This window comes from Balaenoptera ricei, chromosome 17, assembly GCF_028023285.1.
Source record: "Balaenoptera ricei isolate mBalRic1 chromosome 17, mBalRic1.hap2, whole genome shotgun sequence".
Lineage (NCBI taxonomy): Eukaryota > Metazoa > Chordata > Mammalia > Artiodactyla > Balaenopteridae > Balaenoptera > Balaenoptera ricei.
Window position 1 is genome coordinate 26,100,616 of NC_082655.1, and position 19,700 is coordinate 26,120,315.

The following is a 19,700-nucleotide window of genomic DNA, read 5'->3' on the forward strand; positions in this document are numbered from 1 at the left end:
TAAATTTTAACTAGTGAGTTATCTCTTTTTTCCCTCCTACTTCCTCTTTTTATTTCCTCTCCATCTTTTTTGCGGGGGAGAAAAATGAAGAGTAAGCAGGAATAGAAATACTCATCAGAATGGTTTCTAGCTTTTAGGATTTGCTGAAGTCCAAATAAGTCCTGTGAATTTACTCCATCCCTGTTCAGAACTACCCAAATAATCACAGGGGTCCCTGTGGATCCTCAGTTTACTGAAAAGCAGCAGAACACTCCACTGAGAAGTCATGTCACATGCCTGGCTGGCTTATATTTAAATACGGCAAAATTCCTTAAAAGAGAATTCCTCAGAGTGTGTACGTACTTTAGAACAGCTGTGTGGGATGTACCTAGGTATTTCATAGTAAACCAAGATTCTTTGATTACCTGCATGTGGGATATGATGATTTAAATAAAATTAAACGGCTTCTGTTATTGCAGAGCATCTCAGAATATCTAATAGGTGCATAATGGGGCTTAAGAATGTAGCAGAAACAGACTATTTGTGTTTATTCTTAGCAGTATTTCCCCAATGAGAATTAAATTTTATTAACTGAATTATATTAAATTTAAGCCACATAACAAAATGTTTTTCACATAGTGTTAAAAATATTAGCTATTATTTATAGCTTAGTACATATCCACTAGGAAACAAATGGAAAAATTTTTTTCCAAACAAATTTGTCCACAGAACACTTTTTCTCAGAGACCATCTTTAAGGGTCTATATCCATGAACAAATGATCAGAAATGTTATCTTACTTAGGGGGAGAATTCTTTGTAGCATCTATTTCTGATTAAGAAGGGAATGGTCATCATAAGACACAAAACAGGTGAACTGAGCGGCAGGGTCAGGGAGTGTCATAAGTGCAGGTATAGTGGAATCAAAAAATTAAATGAATGAAAAGATACTGCTAGCATACGGACCCAAAATATGGCCAGAAAATCCCATATGCAAAAAATTATTAATTGTACTTATTAAATTGTACTTTCCTAATTGTACATTAGGAAATATGAATATCAGAGCAATGTACTGAATGGTGGTTGAATTTACCTTTAGAAGACATGCTTTTTAATTTAAAATAAATATAATAAATAAAAAATTATATATTAATATTTCCTAAACTGGTATAGAAAATCTGAGTTTGATCAACTTTAAAACTTATCTTAAGCAGGACTTATTAGATCCTTTAAAATGCTAATATATATTGTGACTCTCTAAAATGGTGATATAGTATACATTTATTAGGTTAATTATCCAGAGTTAGTCTTTTATTTTTTCTCTCAGTTTATCTGTTAACAACCACCAGTGTTCCACAGATGATCATTTATAAAATGCTAGTCTATGAAAACAACATTTACATTTACATTGATAAGCTTTCCTTGATTCATGAGAATAACTAAAGGTATATTTATATAAAGGCATTAGCATACCTATAAAAATATATTGTGACTCCGGTCTCAAAATTTTCTTAACATGTCTATAAAAATGAACATTTTTTCCCTTTTCTTAATATAGCCCACAGCTGTAAACAGCCAGAAACTCCTGCTCATGCAAATGTAGTAGGAATGGACCTTCCATCCCATGGGTATACATTAATTTATACCTGCCAGCCTGGCTTCTTCTTAGCAGGTGGAACAGAACATAGAGTGTGTAGATCTGATAACACCTGGAGTGGAAAAGTTCCTGTTTGTGAAGGTAAGTTTTCTCTATAAAAGCTTTCAACAGAAGATTTTGTACTTTTTAAGCTTTCCTCAGATACAAGAGACAAAAAAAAATCAATTTAAATTAGCTTAGGAACAAGGTAAATTTGTTCGCCAACTCTAAGAGTAGGAGTGATGTAGACACTTTTGGATCCAGGGGCACAGAAATATTATTCAGGTCTTTTTATAGCTTCTTTTCCATGCTCTATTTTTAATTCTTGCCTTTATTACTTTTCCTAGTTCTCTATTCACAGTAGGTATATTAGTTTTCTAAGGCTGCCATAGCAAAGTACCACAAGCTGGGTGACTTAAAAGAATAGGAGTTTATTGTCTCACAGTTCTGAAAGCCAGAAGTCCAAAATCAAGGTGTCAACAAGGCCATGTATCCTCTGAAGACTCTAGGGAAGAATCATTCCTTACCTCCTTCGAGCTTGGTATAGCTTCTGGCTATCCCTGGCATTCCTTGGCTCATAAATGCCTCACTACAATTTCTACCTCTATCTTCACATGGCCTTCTTTCCTATGTATCTCTATATGTCCTGTTCTCTTCTTATAAAAACACTAGTCGTTGGATTTAGGGATTATTTCAGGAATATTTCACCTCAAGATTCTCACTGAATTACATCTTCAAAGACTCTGTTTCCAAATAAGGTCATGTTCTGAGGTTCCTAGTGAACATGAATTTGGAGCGTGTACTATTCAACCCACTATAGTAGGGAAAATTGCTGCCAGCATTCCTGGGTTTATATCCTTCTGGTAGAATAACCCCAGTAGAAAGAGTCTTTCCCAAAACTTGGTCAGGATAGCACTATATGAAAGTCTGATTGCCACAATTTTTAATGGAATCCATCTCCAAATTCATTTCTCAGCCACGATGATATGACAGTTTGACCAGATCTAGGTGATGTGTCCACCCATGTTGCTGCTTTGCTTGATCAGGACAATCCCCATCTGAACAAGATATAATGAGTTTACCAGAGGAAAAAAGGGTTGTGTTTCCAGAAGAAGGAACAAAGGAGGTTTTTCTAGAATTCTTGATAAAGCCATCAATACATTCTTTTTTTTTTTCAGTCCTTCTAATTCTTTATGTCTTGTAGCCTTCACAGATGTGGATGACTTTCTCCCCTTGAAATGTTTTCACTCTCTTCTCTTAGCTAGAACATTACAGGTTTTTTTTTCAAAATTTTTCATGATAGGAATCCCTTCTGTGTGAGATCGTATTCTTTTATTTGTTTACTTGTTATTGTCTTTCTCTACTCTCCTGTCCTTTCATCTGCCCTTCCCCCACTAGAATATAAGCTCAAAAGAAAAAAACAAAAAAAAAGGAAAAAAGAAACTTTAATAAATCTAAATATGGCCCATTTTAGGGTTCTCTAATGTAAAAAAAAAAAAAAAAAAGAAACTTTGCCAAAGCATTTACAACTGTAATTTTAACCACTAGATCAGTGCCTTATATGTGAAAATTGTTCAATCAATATTTGTTGAATAAATAAATATTTTATCTCTTCAAATTTCTGGCTACCTATTCTCCATTTCCTTTTTAAGCTTAATGTTTTCTACCCATTTTTTCTAAAGCTCAGTTCTTAGTCTTCTGTTCTTTTCACTCTGTGTTCTCTCCCTAGGTGATCTGATCTCATTCAAGCCAATGACTTAAAGTTTCCTCTATGAAGGTTATTTACTAATTAATATTTCTAGCTCATTTATCTTCTCTTAGCTCCAGACTTATATGTTCAATTTCTTACCTAATATCTCTTCTTGAATTTCTCAAAGACATTTAAATAATATATGCAAATCTAACTCATCAATTTCCCTTCACCATAAGTCTTCTCTTGATGTTCCCTAACTCAGTGGTACCATCATCACATAATAAATAGAAATCTAGTAGTCACCTTTGCCATCTTCTTGTCTTTTTAACTCCACCAGAATTTTAGTAGGTTTAAAAAAATTCTATCCACTTTTGAGTTTATCATCACTGCTACTGTAATCTAACTCAGCATTATCTCTACTGAGACTACTGAAATGGCCTTCTAACTTCTCTGCCCAAATCAATACCCACTCCTTTCCAAATTGTTCTCCACCTTGCAGCCAAGGTGATGTTCACCCAAATAACTTCCCCTTAAAACCTTTAAAGACATTACATTGTTCTTAGGAAAAAGATGTAAGTCTTTACAGGTCTACAAGCACTACATATCACAGCTGCTTCAACTTTGCAGGCACTTTCAGCACCCCACATGATTCTGAGCTCCTTTTGGTTTGACTTAAAAACTTTAGTTTAACTCTTTACCTTTGAGACTAGCCAATTTCTTATGACATCATGGGATACCTTAACAATTTTTAACTCTTTTTTTCTTTTTTTCTTTTTTTTTGGCCATGCCGCACAGCTTGTGGGATCTTAGTTCCCTGTCCAGGGATCAAACCTGGGCCCGAGCAGGAAAAGGGCCAAGTCCTAACCACTGCACCGCCAGGGAATTCCCAACAATTTTTAACTCTTAAACATGAAACCTACCCAAATTATTTGCCTTTAAGCAACAGGAACATACCCTCAGCCCTCAACTTCCATGTTGGAATCAACTGTTTCCATGTTGGTTTATGCCTTTAAAATAAGAAACAAGACCCCAAAATACTAAGGCAGCACTGATATTCCCTTTGCCCCACTGGACTATAATGGGGATAATTATAGAAGTTGTTAGCTGAACAACAGAAGTGCTGAGTGAGGACTGAGATGCTATAGTGAACAGAACATTTTGGAGAAAACTATATGATATGTCAAAGAATAAAAGTGACAGTGCATCAAACTGTGTGTGTGTGTGTCTGTGTGTTATTAATTATATTAAATTTTATAAACATTTTTGTTTCTTTTCATAGCTGGTTCCAAAATATTGGTGAAAGATCCTAGACCTGCGCTAGGAACACCCAGCCCAAAGCTAAGTGGTTAGTTATTTCAGTTGTTTTTCTAGTAGTCATGATTTCTAAAGGTGATCTCCTGTTTTATTGACAAAGTGACCATTTGTTAAGAAAAATATATTTCAGTATGGGAAAACTATGCATTTTACTGTTTGGAATTTGAAGTTTGAAAATTTGTATTATAAGATATCGAACTTCAAGCAATGTAATACCGTGACATGTTAATATTCCAAAAATATTGTATATAGTTGTCTGTATAAAATTTCCCATCAAGAGTATCTGTAGATAGCTATAAAATAATGGCAATGGTTTATTTAAAACATTAAAATAAAAATGAGATTTACATATAATTTTTAAATGTAAATTTTTTAAAGAAGGAACCAAATACACTTGGAGTGAGAGTAAAAGTTCAGCAACTTCTAGAACTTGTCCAGTTTATTTTCAGTAATTTGATTTAAAAATAAAATTTTTAGTCGTTAAAAATATGGGCGTTGAAGTCCTACAACCTTGATGTAATCCCCATGTTATACACTGCCTACCCTATGACTTTGGAAAAGTTAATTTCTACATCTGAGCCTCCATTTCTTTATCTATACAAAAGGCATAATGATTAGATTAATATGAATGAACTTCATGAAAATGAAGCACAAAGTACTTGGCTCATGGTAAGGGCTCAGTATATGAGAGCTTCTTTTTAATGTGTTAGTATGTATTTTATTTACATGGTAGGAATGAAAAGCTATACATAAAATTAAAGGCTCAGCATTTAATCTTTACCTTGGAAATAGATTTGGTCCAGTTGTAATAAGCCAGGTACAGTGTTAGAATCTAATTTTAGTTGGTTTCAGAAGTTCTCAATGTACATGCTATTAAACTGGACTGCCTACCAAAAAAAATCAGTCTGAGAAACTGATTTTTTTCAACAGTCAGTGAAAACAGACTGAATTTCTCTAAGGTGACCAAAGAATATGTCATCATGAGAGAGAAAGTGTTGCATGGAGTCAGAAAACCACAATGGTCCCAGCCCCTGGTAACCTCTATTCTACTTTCTGTCTCTATGAATTTCCCTATTCTAGGTATTTCATATAAGAGGAATCACACAATGCTTGTCCTTTTGTGTCTGACTCGATAATGCTCCGTTGAATGTATATACCATATTTTATTTATCCATTCAGCTGTTCACTGACATTAGGATTGTTTTCACCTTTTTGGCTAGTGTGAATAATCCTGTGAACACCAGTATACGAGATTCTTTTTGATTTCCTGCTTTCCAGTCTTTTGGGTGGTAGTAGAATTGCTGGATCATGTGGTAATTCTAGTTTTAACTTTTTTGAGAAACTGCCAAACTGTTTTCCAAAGCAGTTGCGTCATTTTACATTCCCACCAGCAATGTACCAGGGTTTCACATCCTCACCTACACTTGTTATTTCCTGTTTACCACAACTTTTTAAAAAAAGAAAAACAAAGACTTAGTGCAGGGTTGTAATTATAACTCAAAATGTGTTCAATATAAGACTAGGTTTGCCTCATTTTTAGGTAAATATCTTCCATTGGACCTTTCATTTCATGTCCACTGTTAAAATGTTTACCATTAACGATTAAAGGACTTTTTTCTGGTAAAAAAAAAAGAAAGAAAGAAAACCACAATGGTCAATCAGTGCCCAGAACTTTCCAAGAAAGATACTTTATCTGGGAGCAGATGGGTACTCTGAATAATAGCTCCTGCATATCAAGTATAAATCTAGACTGTCCTGGGCAAAACATGGCCAATGGCTACCAATAAATAGTTCAGGCTGACAAAAGATTTTTTTAAAGAATATGGAAGAACTAAACAACAAAACTAATATGTTTGATGTAATATATATATATATATATATATAAATATTTCTCATCAACTAATTAAATAATATATACTTTCTTTAAAGACACATGCGACAGCTATAAGAATTGATCATATATTAAGTAATAAAAAAACCACAAATTTCAAATTAAAGTTAGTCTTACCTGACCATGATGCAGTTAAAAGTTAATAAGAAAATGGATAAATTTTTTAAATTCCTCAGTGTTTGGAAATTAAGAACAAAATTAATACCGATGAATAACTCATGAATTGAAGAAGGAATTAAAATGGAAAATATAACAATATAGCTTAGTTATGCTGAAAAATCTAAATATCAAAACTTGGGAACTAGAGCAAAAGTAAATATGTGAGGGAAATATAAAGCCTTAAACCCTTACATTAGAAGAAAAGAAAGCCTTAGAATTAATAACTGTCGCTGTTAAGAAGATACAAAAAGTATAATGGAATGATCAAAAGAAAGCAGAATTCAATGTAATAAAAATGAACAAACAAACCAAAAAAACACCGAAGATATAACAGAAGAATCTCAACAGAGTCAAAAGTAGTTCTTTAAAAAAAATGTACAAAGTGAATAATTTCTGGTAAGATTGATCAAGAAAGGAACAAAAAGTAACATTTCAAAAGGAAATGTGAAAAACTACATAGAGTAGATTGAATAAATTAGCAATATATAATAGAAAACTACTGTAACTGTCAATTTTAAAAAACTTAAATATTGACAAATTACTAGAAAAGTGGATCTTAACATAACTAATAGGAGAAAACTCGAATAATCCCATAACAAAGTAGTAGTTAAAGCTATTTCCACAAGGAAAAACCTGTTCCATATGCCTCTACTGATAAATTCTACCGAATTTTGAAGGAACAGATCATCCCAGTTTTATAAAAACTATCAAAAAAACCCTCATTTTATGGATCCAACATAACTCTAATAACTCAGGTAAAGACACTATAAAAAGAGAAAATTACAGGCCCATTTGACATAAGATTATAGATGAAAAAATCCTACATAAAGCCTTAGCAAGTCAAATACAGTTGACCCTGAACAGAAAGTGGGTTAGGGGCATTGGCCCTCAGTGCAGTCAAAAATCTGCATATAATTTATCGTTGACCCTCAGTATGTGGTTCCTCCTTACCCAAGATTCCTTCATATCTGTGATTCCACATCCATGAATTCAACTAACCACGGATCAGTACAGTAGTACTATAATATTTACTGTTGAAAAAAATCTGTGCATAAGTGGACCCTCACAGTTCAAATCCATATTGTTCAAGGGTTAACTGTACAACATTATAGTAAAGATGACACATCATTACCAAATTGGGTTAATGATAGATTTACAGGGATATTTTCATGTTAAATAATCTTTAAAAGTAATCTGTCACATTAAGAGATTAACATGTAAAAATTATGATTATGTATGATCATCTAAATTATGATCATCTAAATACTTGTACAGAAACTATTTTGTAAGATTGAACATCTGTTTATAATTTTTAAAAACTTAATGAATTAGAAAGGAAAAGAATTTCTTTAACCTGAGTGAAGATATCTATAAAACTGTAGAACAATGTCATCTTAAGTGGGAAAACAGAATCATTTCATTTAAAATCATGACATAATGATTAGATTACTCCAAAGTAACAATAATTAAATTTGACAGTGATATCAGAGTCAGGAACATGATACTCTATATGACAATGCTATGAGGCCTATGAAGCAAAGTTTAGATTCAAAACTGTCTTGAAAAATAAGGATCATAACCATCATTGTCTTCCTCCTTTTCACTGTGCTCCACATCAGTGATAGTTAGATGGCATTTTAGAGTTTAGAAAGAACTGCCAAATACACAATCACATTTAAATCTCAAATTAGACTTAACAATAGAAAGTATTGTCATCCCCTTGTAAATAGGGATTTAAATGACCAAATAGTGTCTGTCTCTCCCATCCTATCATTAGTTACATTTCTCAGTTATGTGAGAGAAAGGTGGAGGGTGGTGGTGGCATGCTGGAGCTGCCAGGTAGAGCTTTGCCATAGCCAGTTCTGGGCATTCTTCCAAACTCTGCGTTCAGTGATGTCATGTTCATAGTTTGAAATCTGACATCACGGGAATATTTACACTATAGAATCAGCAAATAGCACAACCAGTTTGTTTTCTGGAGAGCCAGTGGTTAAACATTTACTACCACATCAGTGATTAATCCTGATACAATGTTCTTTGCTGCTGCTGGTACCTACTTCTTTCCATGGCTATTTTCTCCTGCCATGGGGGTTCTCTTTAGTCTCCTTCAACCAACTTCCTTAATTCCCCCAAGCACAATGACAAGATCACCAAGTGTAGCTGATTTTCATTAAATATTCAGGGATAGCAAAGAGTAAGCATAATACAGGCCAGGGAAAATAAACAATCAGAAAGATAAGAATAACACATTTATTGAGTGCCTACTATTTGCCTTCACACTGCTGTTAGAACATCTTTCTCCCTTGTTCTTCCTCCTATCTCTACAACTAAGAGCCTATTACCTCCAAATTCCAGATCTTTCTAATGCAGGATAATTTAGCTTGTCACTCCCTCCTCCAAACTTATTTTAGGTATGATTTTTGAGTTAACTGCTCTTTAAGGTGCTTACCAAATCAAGGGCTTTTTACCCATACACCGTACCAAATTTTTAGGTAAGGTCTCCTGTACATACAGAGCATAGCTGTGTAGTTTGAGGTTTGGGGAGGGAGTGCCACTATAAGGATGACTTGGCAAAGGTCCCAGAGCCAGGACTATGGCTTTTTCATGATACTAACTGCATGTTCACTATATATTTTATTAGCAACAATGTAATGATCTATGAGACCCGCGGTTTCCCTATTTTACCTGTATAATACTAATGATAGCAACTAACACTTATCAAAACTCTTCATATTCATTATCTCATTTAATCTTCCTCATAACTCTATGTTAATCCCACATCAATGATGAGGAAATTCAGGTTTAGAGAATTAAGTAACGTAGGGAAAAGCACACAGTTTATAAGTTGTAGAGGAGGGACTGAGATACACGCGGTCTAGTTCCAGTGCCTGCACTTCTGGTCCTTCTGCTATATTGCTTCTGAATTATCATAGAAAAAAATAATCATGTTGGTTGAAATACTCAGTAAAAACTCAACTCTTGAGTGCATTTTATGTTCATCTTCTACCATAGTATTTTTTTATTTGTTGGCCGAGTAGAATTCAGGGAATGTACAATTTGTAACACAGTCTCTGTGATCTGAGCAGTAAGAACTGTGATGTATGTAGAGAAAATCAGGTGAAAAATGTCAATAACTTGTTAGAAAAAAAAAAAAAAGGCTTTCCTCTAAATCCATGTCATTCATTCAGTCACACAAATAGGCAGGCTCTTTTGAATAGCTGATTTCTGAGGATGTGCTTTAATGTGTTGTACAGAATTAATAGAAGCTCTCTCAGCCTCTTACCAGGATCTGAGTAGACTTTGACATACCTAATTTATATTAGCTATAAATTACACAACTAATATATATAAATATAATGTCTTACTTGTCTGCATTTAACATTAAGAGTGTTTCTTATTTGGATGAAAGTTTTACATTAGAATATTCTTTGATTCTACCACAGTTCATCTCTTTCCCATGAGAGCCAATTCTAGTGACAATTCTTTTATTTCTAAAAATACCTGTAAACCTCAAAGCTGTCAGGAGCAAAACAGGTAGAGCCCTGTTCTTCTTCAGGAGCATCTATTATTGAAATAACTGAGCTCGGTATTCTGTAAAGGGGTCAAACGAGCATCTCTCCTGATGTCTTCCAAGGCTGTTCTGCAAGGGGGCGTTTTAACTCTATGCTCTTCCTATGAACCTATTCCTACTGCTAGGAGAAAAGCAGGCCTCTTGGGACTTGTATATAGACTGACTTGGCCCAGTAAAATCATTTTATTTTCCTTCTGAAAGAAAGATATTGTTATAGGAAACTAAATATAAGTAAACTTGATATTTTGCTGGATTCTAAATATGTCTTATGTCTTTAATTGGTGTTGTTTATTTATCGCTCATTGATGATGTATGTACAAATCTAGATTATTATTTTGGTTCTAAAAAAATTAAAACACTTATGTGAAGAATTCATTTTATAATGTACATTCTATATAATTGTATATTTAGAAAAAATATGATTATTCAATAAACTAATACTCATTAATCTGGTATTTAATGCTTATATTTACTGGGCACTGTAAAATTAACATGTATGTTTATTTAATCTATTCACAGTTCCTGATGATGTGTTTGCCCAAAATTATATATGGAAAGGCTCTTACAATTTTAAAGGAAGGAAACAACCCATGACCCTGACAGTTACTAGTTTCAATGTTTCCACTGGGAGAGTCAATGCAACACTCAGTAACAGCAACATGGAACTACTACTTTCAGGTATCACATTAAAGAACAGCAAACAATGCCTTTATGCCTTCATTTCCATCATTTCATCATTTTTTTAGTGATTTTTATACTGTGAAATATTTGCTATATTTTGATGACATTCATAATTCATTCAGAAACAAGGCTTTCTGTTTTTTTGATTGATGTATGAATATTACTACACAAATATAAAACTGTGATTCTGAAATAAGCTCCCTCAAGAATATTTTTATGTGGCTAGAATGACATGTCATGAAATAGAACAGAACTTTTCATTTGAATATAACTAACTCCTTCTCTATTCTCATAACACCAAAGAGACTGGATCGGTGATTTGCAAGCTATTTTATGGTTACAAAATCATGTCTTCAAATGAGAATGTTTAGGAGGACACTACAATTTAAGACAGAAAAAGTAGAGCTACACTACCTTAAACAGGCAAACGGAACCCAGAGCCCTATCCATCTGCTCAACTTTCTCAGGTTTCTGTTTCCTCTATCTAATGCACTTCCCTCATTATATTTGAATACTGTGTTTTTTCTGACATTCAAATGTTTCTTCAAATGTCATCTTTTCAACAGTACTTCTGATGACCCTATCTAAAGTAGCTTTGACATTACAAATAGGCTCACTCTTAGTCGTAGGCAGTCTTATCTTGTTTCATTTTCTTCTTTTCACTATTTGAAATTATAGTATAGTGTAGTGTAGTGTAGTATAGTATAGTATGACATGACATGATTTGTCTATACTCCAGCAATACAAGCTCTAAGAGAGCAGCTCTTTGCCTTCCAGTCCATTACTAATGCCTCAGATGTTAGAAATGCATCTGGACTCCCATGGGCACACGCCAAGGAGCTGCTCCTGCCCCGCGCTCCCTCCCTCTGCCTTTCACTTCCTAGCTGCCAAGATCTTGGAAGCTTTGAAGCTCGGCAAAGAAGGGAAATCCATTGAGAACAGTCTGTAAAGTGTCAAGCAATATCTAGATATTACCTGCACTCTGCCTTTCCCCCCTGAACCTGGGATTCTTCCACTGAGTGAGTGGTCCGGCATCCCACATTGGCATTGCTCATTTGGTTGATGAAAACATATTGACAGAGTTGTTGTTGGTTATACCCTTTTGCCTTCTCACTAGCAATGAAAAAGAGAGACTGTATCTCCACACCCTTGCCAACAGAGCATATTGTCAAGCTTTTGAACTTTTGTTGATCTGCCGTGTGGCTGACAGGGTCTTGGTGCTCCAGCTGGGTGTCAGGCCTGTGCCTCTGAGGTGGGAGAGCTGAGTTCAGGACATTGGTCCACCAGAGATCTTCCAGCTCCAAATAATACCAAATGGTGAAAGCTCTCCCAGAGATCTCCATCTCAATGCTAAGACCCAGCTCCACTCAACAAGCAGCAAGCTACAGTGCTGGACACCCTATGCCAAACAACTAGCAAGACAGGAACACAGCCCCATCCATTAGCAGAGAGCCTGCATAAAATCATAATAAGTTCACAGACACCCCAAAACACACCACTGGTTGGGGTCATGCCCACCAGAAAGACAAGATCCAGCCTCATCCACCAGAACACAGGCACTAGTCCCCTCCACCAGGAAGCCAACACAACCCATTGAACCAAACTTAGCCAATGGGGGCAGACAACAAAAACAACAGGAACTACGAACCTGCAGCCTGTGAAAAGGAGAGCCCAAACACAGTAAGTTACGCAAAATGAGAAGACAGAGAAACACACAGCAGATGAATGAACAAGGTAAAAACCAATCAGACCAAACAAATGAAGAGGAAATAGGCAGTCTACCTGAAAAAGAATTCAGAGTAATGATAGTAAAGATGATCCAAAATCTTGGAAATAGAATGGAGAAAATACAAGAAACGTTTAATAAGGACCTAGAAGAACTAAAGAGTAAACAAACAGAGATGAACAACACAATAAATGAAATTAAAAATTCTCTAGAAGGGATCAATAGCAGAATAAGTGAGGCAGAAAAACGGATAAGTGACCTGGAAGATAAAATAGTGGAAATAACTACTGCAGAGCAGAATAAAGAAAAAAGAATGAAAAGAATTGAGGACAGTCTCAGAGACCTCTGGGACAACATTAAACGCACCAACATTCAAATTTTAGGGGTCCCAGAACAAGAAGAGAAAAAGAAAGGGACTGAGAAAGTATTTGAAGAGATTATAGTTGAAAACTTCCCTAATATGGGAAAGGAAATAGTTAATCAAGTCCAGGAAGCACAGAGAGTCCCATACAGGATAAATCCAAGGAGAAACATGCCAAGACACATATTAATCAGACTATCAAAAATTAAATACAAAGAAAAAATATTAAAAGCAGCAAGGGAAAAACAACAAGTTACACATAATGGAATCCCCGTAAGGGTAACAGCTGATCTTTCAGCAGAAACTCTGCAAGCCAGAAGGTAATGGCAGGACATACTTAAAGTGATGAAAGAGAAAAACCTACAACCAAGATTACTCTACCCAACAAGGATCCCATTCACATTTGATGGAGAAATTAAAAGCTTTACAGACAAGCAAAAGCTAAGAAAATTCAGCACCACCAAACCAGCTTTACTAAAGCTAATACTAAAGGAACTTCTCTAGGCAAGAAACACAAGAAAAGGAAAACACCTACAATAACAAACCCAAAACAATTAAGAAAATGGTAATAGGAACATACATATTGATAATTACCTTAAATGTAAAAGGATTAAATGCTCCCACCCAAAGACATAGACTGGCTGAATGGATACAAAAACAAGACCCATATATATGATGTCTACCAGAGACCCACTTCAGACATAGGGACACATGCAGACTGAAAGTGAGAGGATGGAAAAAGATATTCCATGCAAATGGAAATCAAAAGAAAGCTGGAGTAGCAATTCTCATATGAGACAAAATAGACTTTAAAATAAAGACTATTACAAGAGACAAAGAAGGACGCTACATAATGATCAAGGTATCAATTCAAGAAGATGATATAATGATTGTAAATTTTTATGCACCCAACATGTGAGCACCTCAGTACATAAGGCAAAAGCTAACAGCCATAAAAGGGGAAATCAACAGTAACACAATCATAGTAGGGGACTTTAACACCCCACTTTCACCAATGGACAGATCATCCAAAATGAAAATAAATAAGGAAACACAAGCTTTAAATGATACATTAAACTAGATGGACTTAATTGATATTTATAGGACATTCCATCCAAAAACAACAGAGTACACTTTCTTCTCAAGTGCTCATGAGACATTCTCCAGGATAGAGCATTTCTTGGGTCACAGATCAAGCCTTGGTAAATTTAAGAAAATTGAAATTGTATCAAGTATCTTTTCTGACCACAGTACTGTGAGACTAGATATCAATTACAGGAAAAAATCTGTAAAAAATACAAACACATGGAGGCTAAACAACACACTACTTAATAAACAAGAGATCACTGAAGAAATCAAAGAGGAAATAAAAAAATACCTAGAAACAAATGACAATGAAAACACGATGACCCAAAAACCTATGAGATGCAGCAAAAGCAGTTCTAAGAGGGAAGTTTATAGCAATACAATCCTACCTTAAGAAACAAGGAACATCTCAAATAAACAACCTAACCTTACACCTAAAGCAATTAGAAAAAGAAGAACAAAAAAACCCCAAAGTTAGCAGAAGGAAAGAAATCATAAAGATCAGATCAGAAATAAAGGAAAAACAAATGAAGGAAACAATAGCAAAGATCAATAAAACTAAAAGCTTGTTCTTTGAGAAGATAAATAAAATTGATAAACCATTAGCCAGACTCATCAAGAAAAAAAAGGGAGGAGACACAAATCAATAGAATTAGAAATGAAAAAGGAGAAGTAACAACTGAAACTGCAGAAATACAAAGGATCATGAGAGATTACTACAAGCAACTATATGCCAATAAACGGGACAACCTGGAAGAAATGGGCAAATTCTTAGAAAAGCACAACCTTCTGAGACTGAACCAGGAAGAAAGAGAAAATATAAACAGACCTATCACAAGCACTGAAATTGAGATTGTGATTAAAAATCTTCCAAAAAACATAAGCCCAGGACCCGATGGCTTCACAGGTGAATACTATGAAACATTTAGAGAAGAGCTAACAGGTATCCTTCTCAAACTCTTCCAAAATATAGTAGAGGGAGGAACACTCATTCTATGAGACCACCATCACCCTGATACCAAAACCAGAAAAAGATGTCACAAAGCAAGAAAACTACAGGCCAATATCACTGATGAACATAGATGCAAAAATCCTCAACAAAATACTAGCAAACAGAATCCAACAGTACATTAAAAGGATCATACACCATGATCAAGTGGGGTTTATCCCAGGAATGCAAGGATTCTTCATTATATGCAAATCAATCAATGTGATACACCATATTTACAGATTGAAGGAGAAAAACCACATGATCATCTCAGTAGATGCAGAAAAAGCTTTTGACAAAGCTCAACACCCATTTATGATAAAAACCCTCCAAAAAGTAGTTATAGAGGGAACTTACCTCAACATAATAAAGGCCATATACAACAAACACACAGCCAACATCATTCTCAATGGTGAAAAACTGAAAGCATTTCCTCTAAGATCAGGAACAAGACAAGGATGTCCACTCTCACCACTATTATTCAACATAGTTTTGGAAGTCCTAGACACAGCAATCAGAGAAGAAAAAGAAATAAAAGGAATCCAACTCGGAAAAGAAGAAGTAAAGCTGTCACTGTTTGCAGATGACATGATACTATACATAGAGAATCCTAAAGATGCTACCAGAAAACTACTAGAGCTAATCAGTGAATTTGGTAAAGTAGCAGGATACAAAATTAAGGCACAGAAATCTCTTGCATTCCTATACACTAATGATGAAAAATCTGAAAGAGAAATTAGGGAAACACTCCCATTTACCACTGCAACAAAAAGAATAAAATACCTAGGAATAAACCCACCTAAGGAGACAAAAGACCTATATGCAGAAAACTATAAGACACTGATGAAAGAAATCAAAGATGATACAAACAGATGGAGAGATATACCATGTTCTTGGATTGGAAGAATCAACATTGTGAAAATGACTCTACTACCCAAAGCAATCTACAGATTCAGTGCAATCCCTATCAAACTACCAATTGCATTTTTCACAGAACTAGAGCAAAAAAATTTCACAATTTGTATGGATACACTAAAGACCACGAATAACCAAAGCAATCTTGAGAAAGAAAAATGGAGCTGGATTAATCAGGCTCCTGGACTTCAGACTATACTACAAAGCTACAGTAATCAAGAGAGTATGAGACTGGCACAAAAACAGAAATATAGATCAATGGAACAGGATAGAAAGCCCAGAGATAAACTCACGCACATATGGTCACCTTATCTTTGATAAAGGAGGCAAGAATATACAATGTAGAAAAGACAGCCTGTTCAATAAGAGGTGCTGGGAAAACTGTACAGCTACATGTAAAAGAATGAAATTAGAACACTCCCTAACACCATACACAAAAATAAACTCAAAATGGATTAAAGACCTAAATGTAAGTGCAGACACTATAAAACTCAGAGGAAAACATAGGCAGAACACTCTATGAGTTAAATCACAGCAAGATCCTTTTTGACCCACCTCCTAGAGAAATGGAAATAAAAACAAAAATAAACAAATGGGACCTAATGAAACCTAAAAGCTTTTCACAGCAAAGGAAACCATAAACAAGACGAAAAGACAGCCCTCAGAATTGACAAAGGATTAATATACAAATTTATAAGCAACTCATGTAGCTCAGTATCAAAAAAACAAACAACCCAATCCAAAAATGGGCAGAACACCTAAATAGACATTTCTCCAAAGAAGATATACAGATCACCAACAAACACATTAAAGGATGCTCAATATCACTAATCATTAGAGAAATGCAAATCAAAACTACAATGAGGTATCACCTCACACCAGTCAGACTGGCCCTCATCAAAAAATCTACAAACAGGAATGCTGGAGAGGGTGTGGAGAAAAGGGAACCCTCTTGCACTGTTGGTGGTAATGTAAATTGATACAGCCTTTATGGAGAACAGTATGGAGGTTCCTCAAAAAATTAAAATTAAAACTAACATATGACCCAGCAATCCATTACTGGGCATCTACCCTGTGAAAACCATAATTCAAAAAGAGTCATGTACCACAATGTTCATTGCAGCTCTATTTACAATAGCCAGAACATGGATGCGACCTAAGTGTCCATTGACAGATGAATGGATAAAGAAGATGTGGCACATATATACAATGGAATATTACTCAGCCATAAAATAAAGGAAATTGAGTTATTTGTAGTGAGATGGATGGACCTAGAGTCTGTCATACAGAGTGAAGTAAGTCAGAAAGAGAGAAACAAATACCGTATGCTAACACATATATATGGAATCTAAAAAACAAAACAAAACAAAAAAATGGTTCTGAAGAACCTAGGAGCAGGACAGGAATAAAGACACAGACGTAGACAATGGACTTGAGAACACGGGGAGGGGAAGGGTAAGCTGGGATGAAGTGAGAAAGTGGCATGGACATATATACACTACCAAATGTAAAATAGATAGCTAGTGGGAAGCAGCCGCATAGCACAGGGAGATCAGCTCGCTGCTTTGTGACCAGCTAGAGGGGTGGGATAGGGAGTGTGGGAGGGAGACGTAAGAGGGAGGAGATATGGGGATATATGTATATGTATAGCTGATTCACTCTGTTATAAAACAGAAGCTAACACACCATTGTAAAGCAATTATAGTCCAATAAAGATGTTTAGAAAAATAAATAAATAAATAAATGCATCTGGAACAAAATGGGCCGCAATGAATTTGAATTATTGCTCTCATTTAAAAATACATTTTAAAAGTATTGATATTGAAGATATGAAATATGTATTTTTAAATTTTTGGCAATGTATATATCCCATACAATTATTAATAATGGAATAATTTGTGGTATAAATAAAATAGAAAATAAAATTATATCTGTTGATTTTGTAAATTTTACAACAACTATAAAGCTTCATTTTGTATTGTTGAATGAGCCTACCTTAAACCCAAAGTAAAGGTATTAGAAGTTAATATATATTTTAATTTTAAAAATATACACAATTACATGATATAAATTGAAAGAAGCTTTATATGAATGAATGGAATGTGTGACTACTGATTTATTTAATTTTGAAACATAAATTTTTATTTTCCTTCTGTAAGAGAGTTAGTACTAAATAAATGTATATGTATTCTAATGTAGAAAACTTTTAAAACAAATTTCTACAAATATAGATAAACAAACATAAATAATTAGACTAACTTTCTATCCTTGTCTCCATAAAATTAATTATAACATTTTCCCAGTAAGTTTGGTTACTTTTGTATGTTTTCCCTCTTAACTGTAATTTACTTTAGATCAAGATCTATGTATCATTATATTTGTATTCCCAGCTAATTTTTATGATACCTTATTACATAGGTGAAATATTAAGTGAGTGAAGTAATGAGTCAAATTTCAACCATCAGTTAATCACAAAATTTTTACTTAGAACCTTATATTCTATTATTCCCCTAAGCACATTTATATTCCAGCTTATTCCTACTCTTGGAATACTCCCATTCAGGGAAAAAAAAAAAATTGTATTCATCTTGCTTCTCTCCTTTATGCCATTACCTATATTTACCTTCTTGAATTAAAAATTCTACTTGATTTTTGAGATCCAGCTCAAATGCTCTTTTTTCTTAGTAAGTATTTCCTAAGCACTCCAGTGTGAAATGATCCTTCTCTCTTCTGGCCTTTAATTCATCATATTCTCTATCTCTATCATTATATCTCCTGTTTCATCAGAAATTCACGTAAGCATCCTGTTTTTAGATAGGAACAACATATTTATCTTTGTGGCGCCACAAAGATACTCTTTTTCTCAGAGTTGGCACCTAATTTATTATTAAGGAAAATATCTGGAATTTTAACATTTGATTCATATCCTTGAAGATTTTAAATCTGATTGGGGGAAGAAATCATTTTGTTTACAATAATCATGGAATGATAGTATTAAGAACAGTAATATTTAATTTTAATAGCATAGGTAATTTAAACCCCACTTAAGATTTGAGTTGAAAATTTCAGCTGAAAGAGAGATCAATATATATTACAGGATTTGTGAAAAGCATTATGGGTGAAGGTGGCCTTGACTTGGCCTTGTTTTATTTCTTTTACTATCACATGTATTTATGATATATTTAAAATAGTTATAGGTAATAAAGTAAAGCATAACTGTTTGCAAAATTAGTAGACAAATTGTCCTTACATTTTACAGGAGTATATAAAAGCCAAGAAGCTCGCCTAATGTTACATATCTATCTTATTAAAGTACCAGCTCAAGCTTCTGTGAAGAAAATGAAGGAGGAAGATTGGGCCATGGATGGCTTTGTAAGTATAGTTCTTTAAAAGTCTGCTGCTAATTTTAATAACAAACTTATGCTTTGGTTTGTCATTAAAATTCCAGAAAAATCTAATTTCTAAATTGAGCTAATTAAACACACACACATATATTTACCTAATTAAACACACACACATATATTTACAGATGTGTAGCCATCACCACAGTTGATTTTAGAATATTTCCATCACCTCGAAAAGAAACTCCATACCCTGTAGCTATCACCCAACCCATCCACCCCTCATTATCCCCACAACCCCAAGCAACCACAACTCTATTTTCTGTCTCTTTAGATTTCCCTGTTCTAGGCTTTCATATTT

General features: G+C 34.4%; 1 protein-coding gene across 1 annotated transcript in view; it reads left to right on the forward strand.

Moving 5' to 3' along the window:
* Positions 1-19,700, forward strand: part of CSMD3 (CUB and Sushi multiple domains 3) — a 1,171,706-nt gene that overhangs the window by 1,145,356 nt on the left and 6,650 nt on the right. Inside the window, 4 exon segments of the mRNA XM_059902305.1 lie at positions 1,536-1,715; positions 4,586-4,651; positions 10,761-10,919; positions 19,258-19,379. Coding sequence (XP_059758288.1) covers positions 1,536-1,715; positions 4,586-4,651; positions 10,761-10,919; positions 19,258-19,379 — 527 coding nt within the window.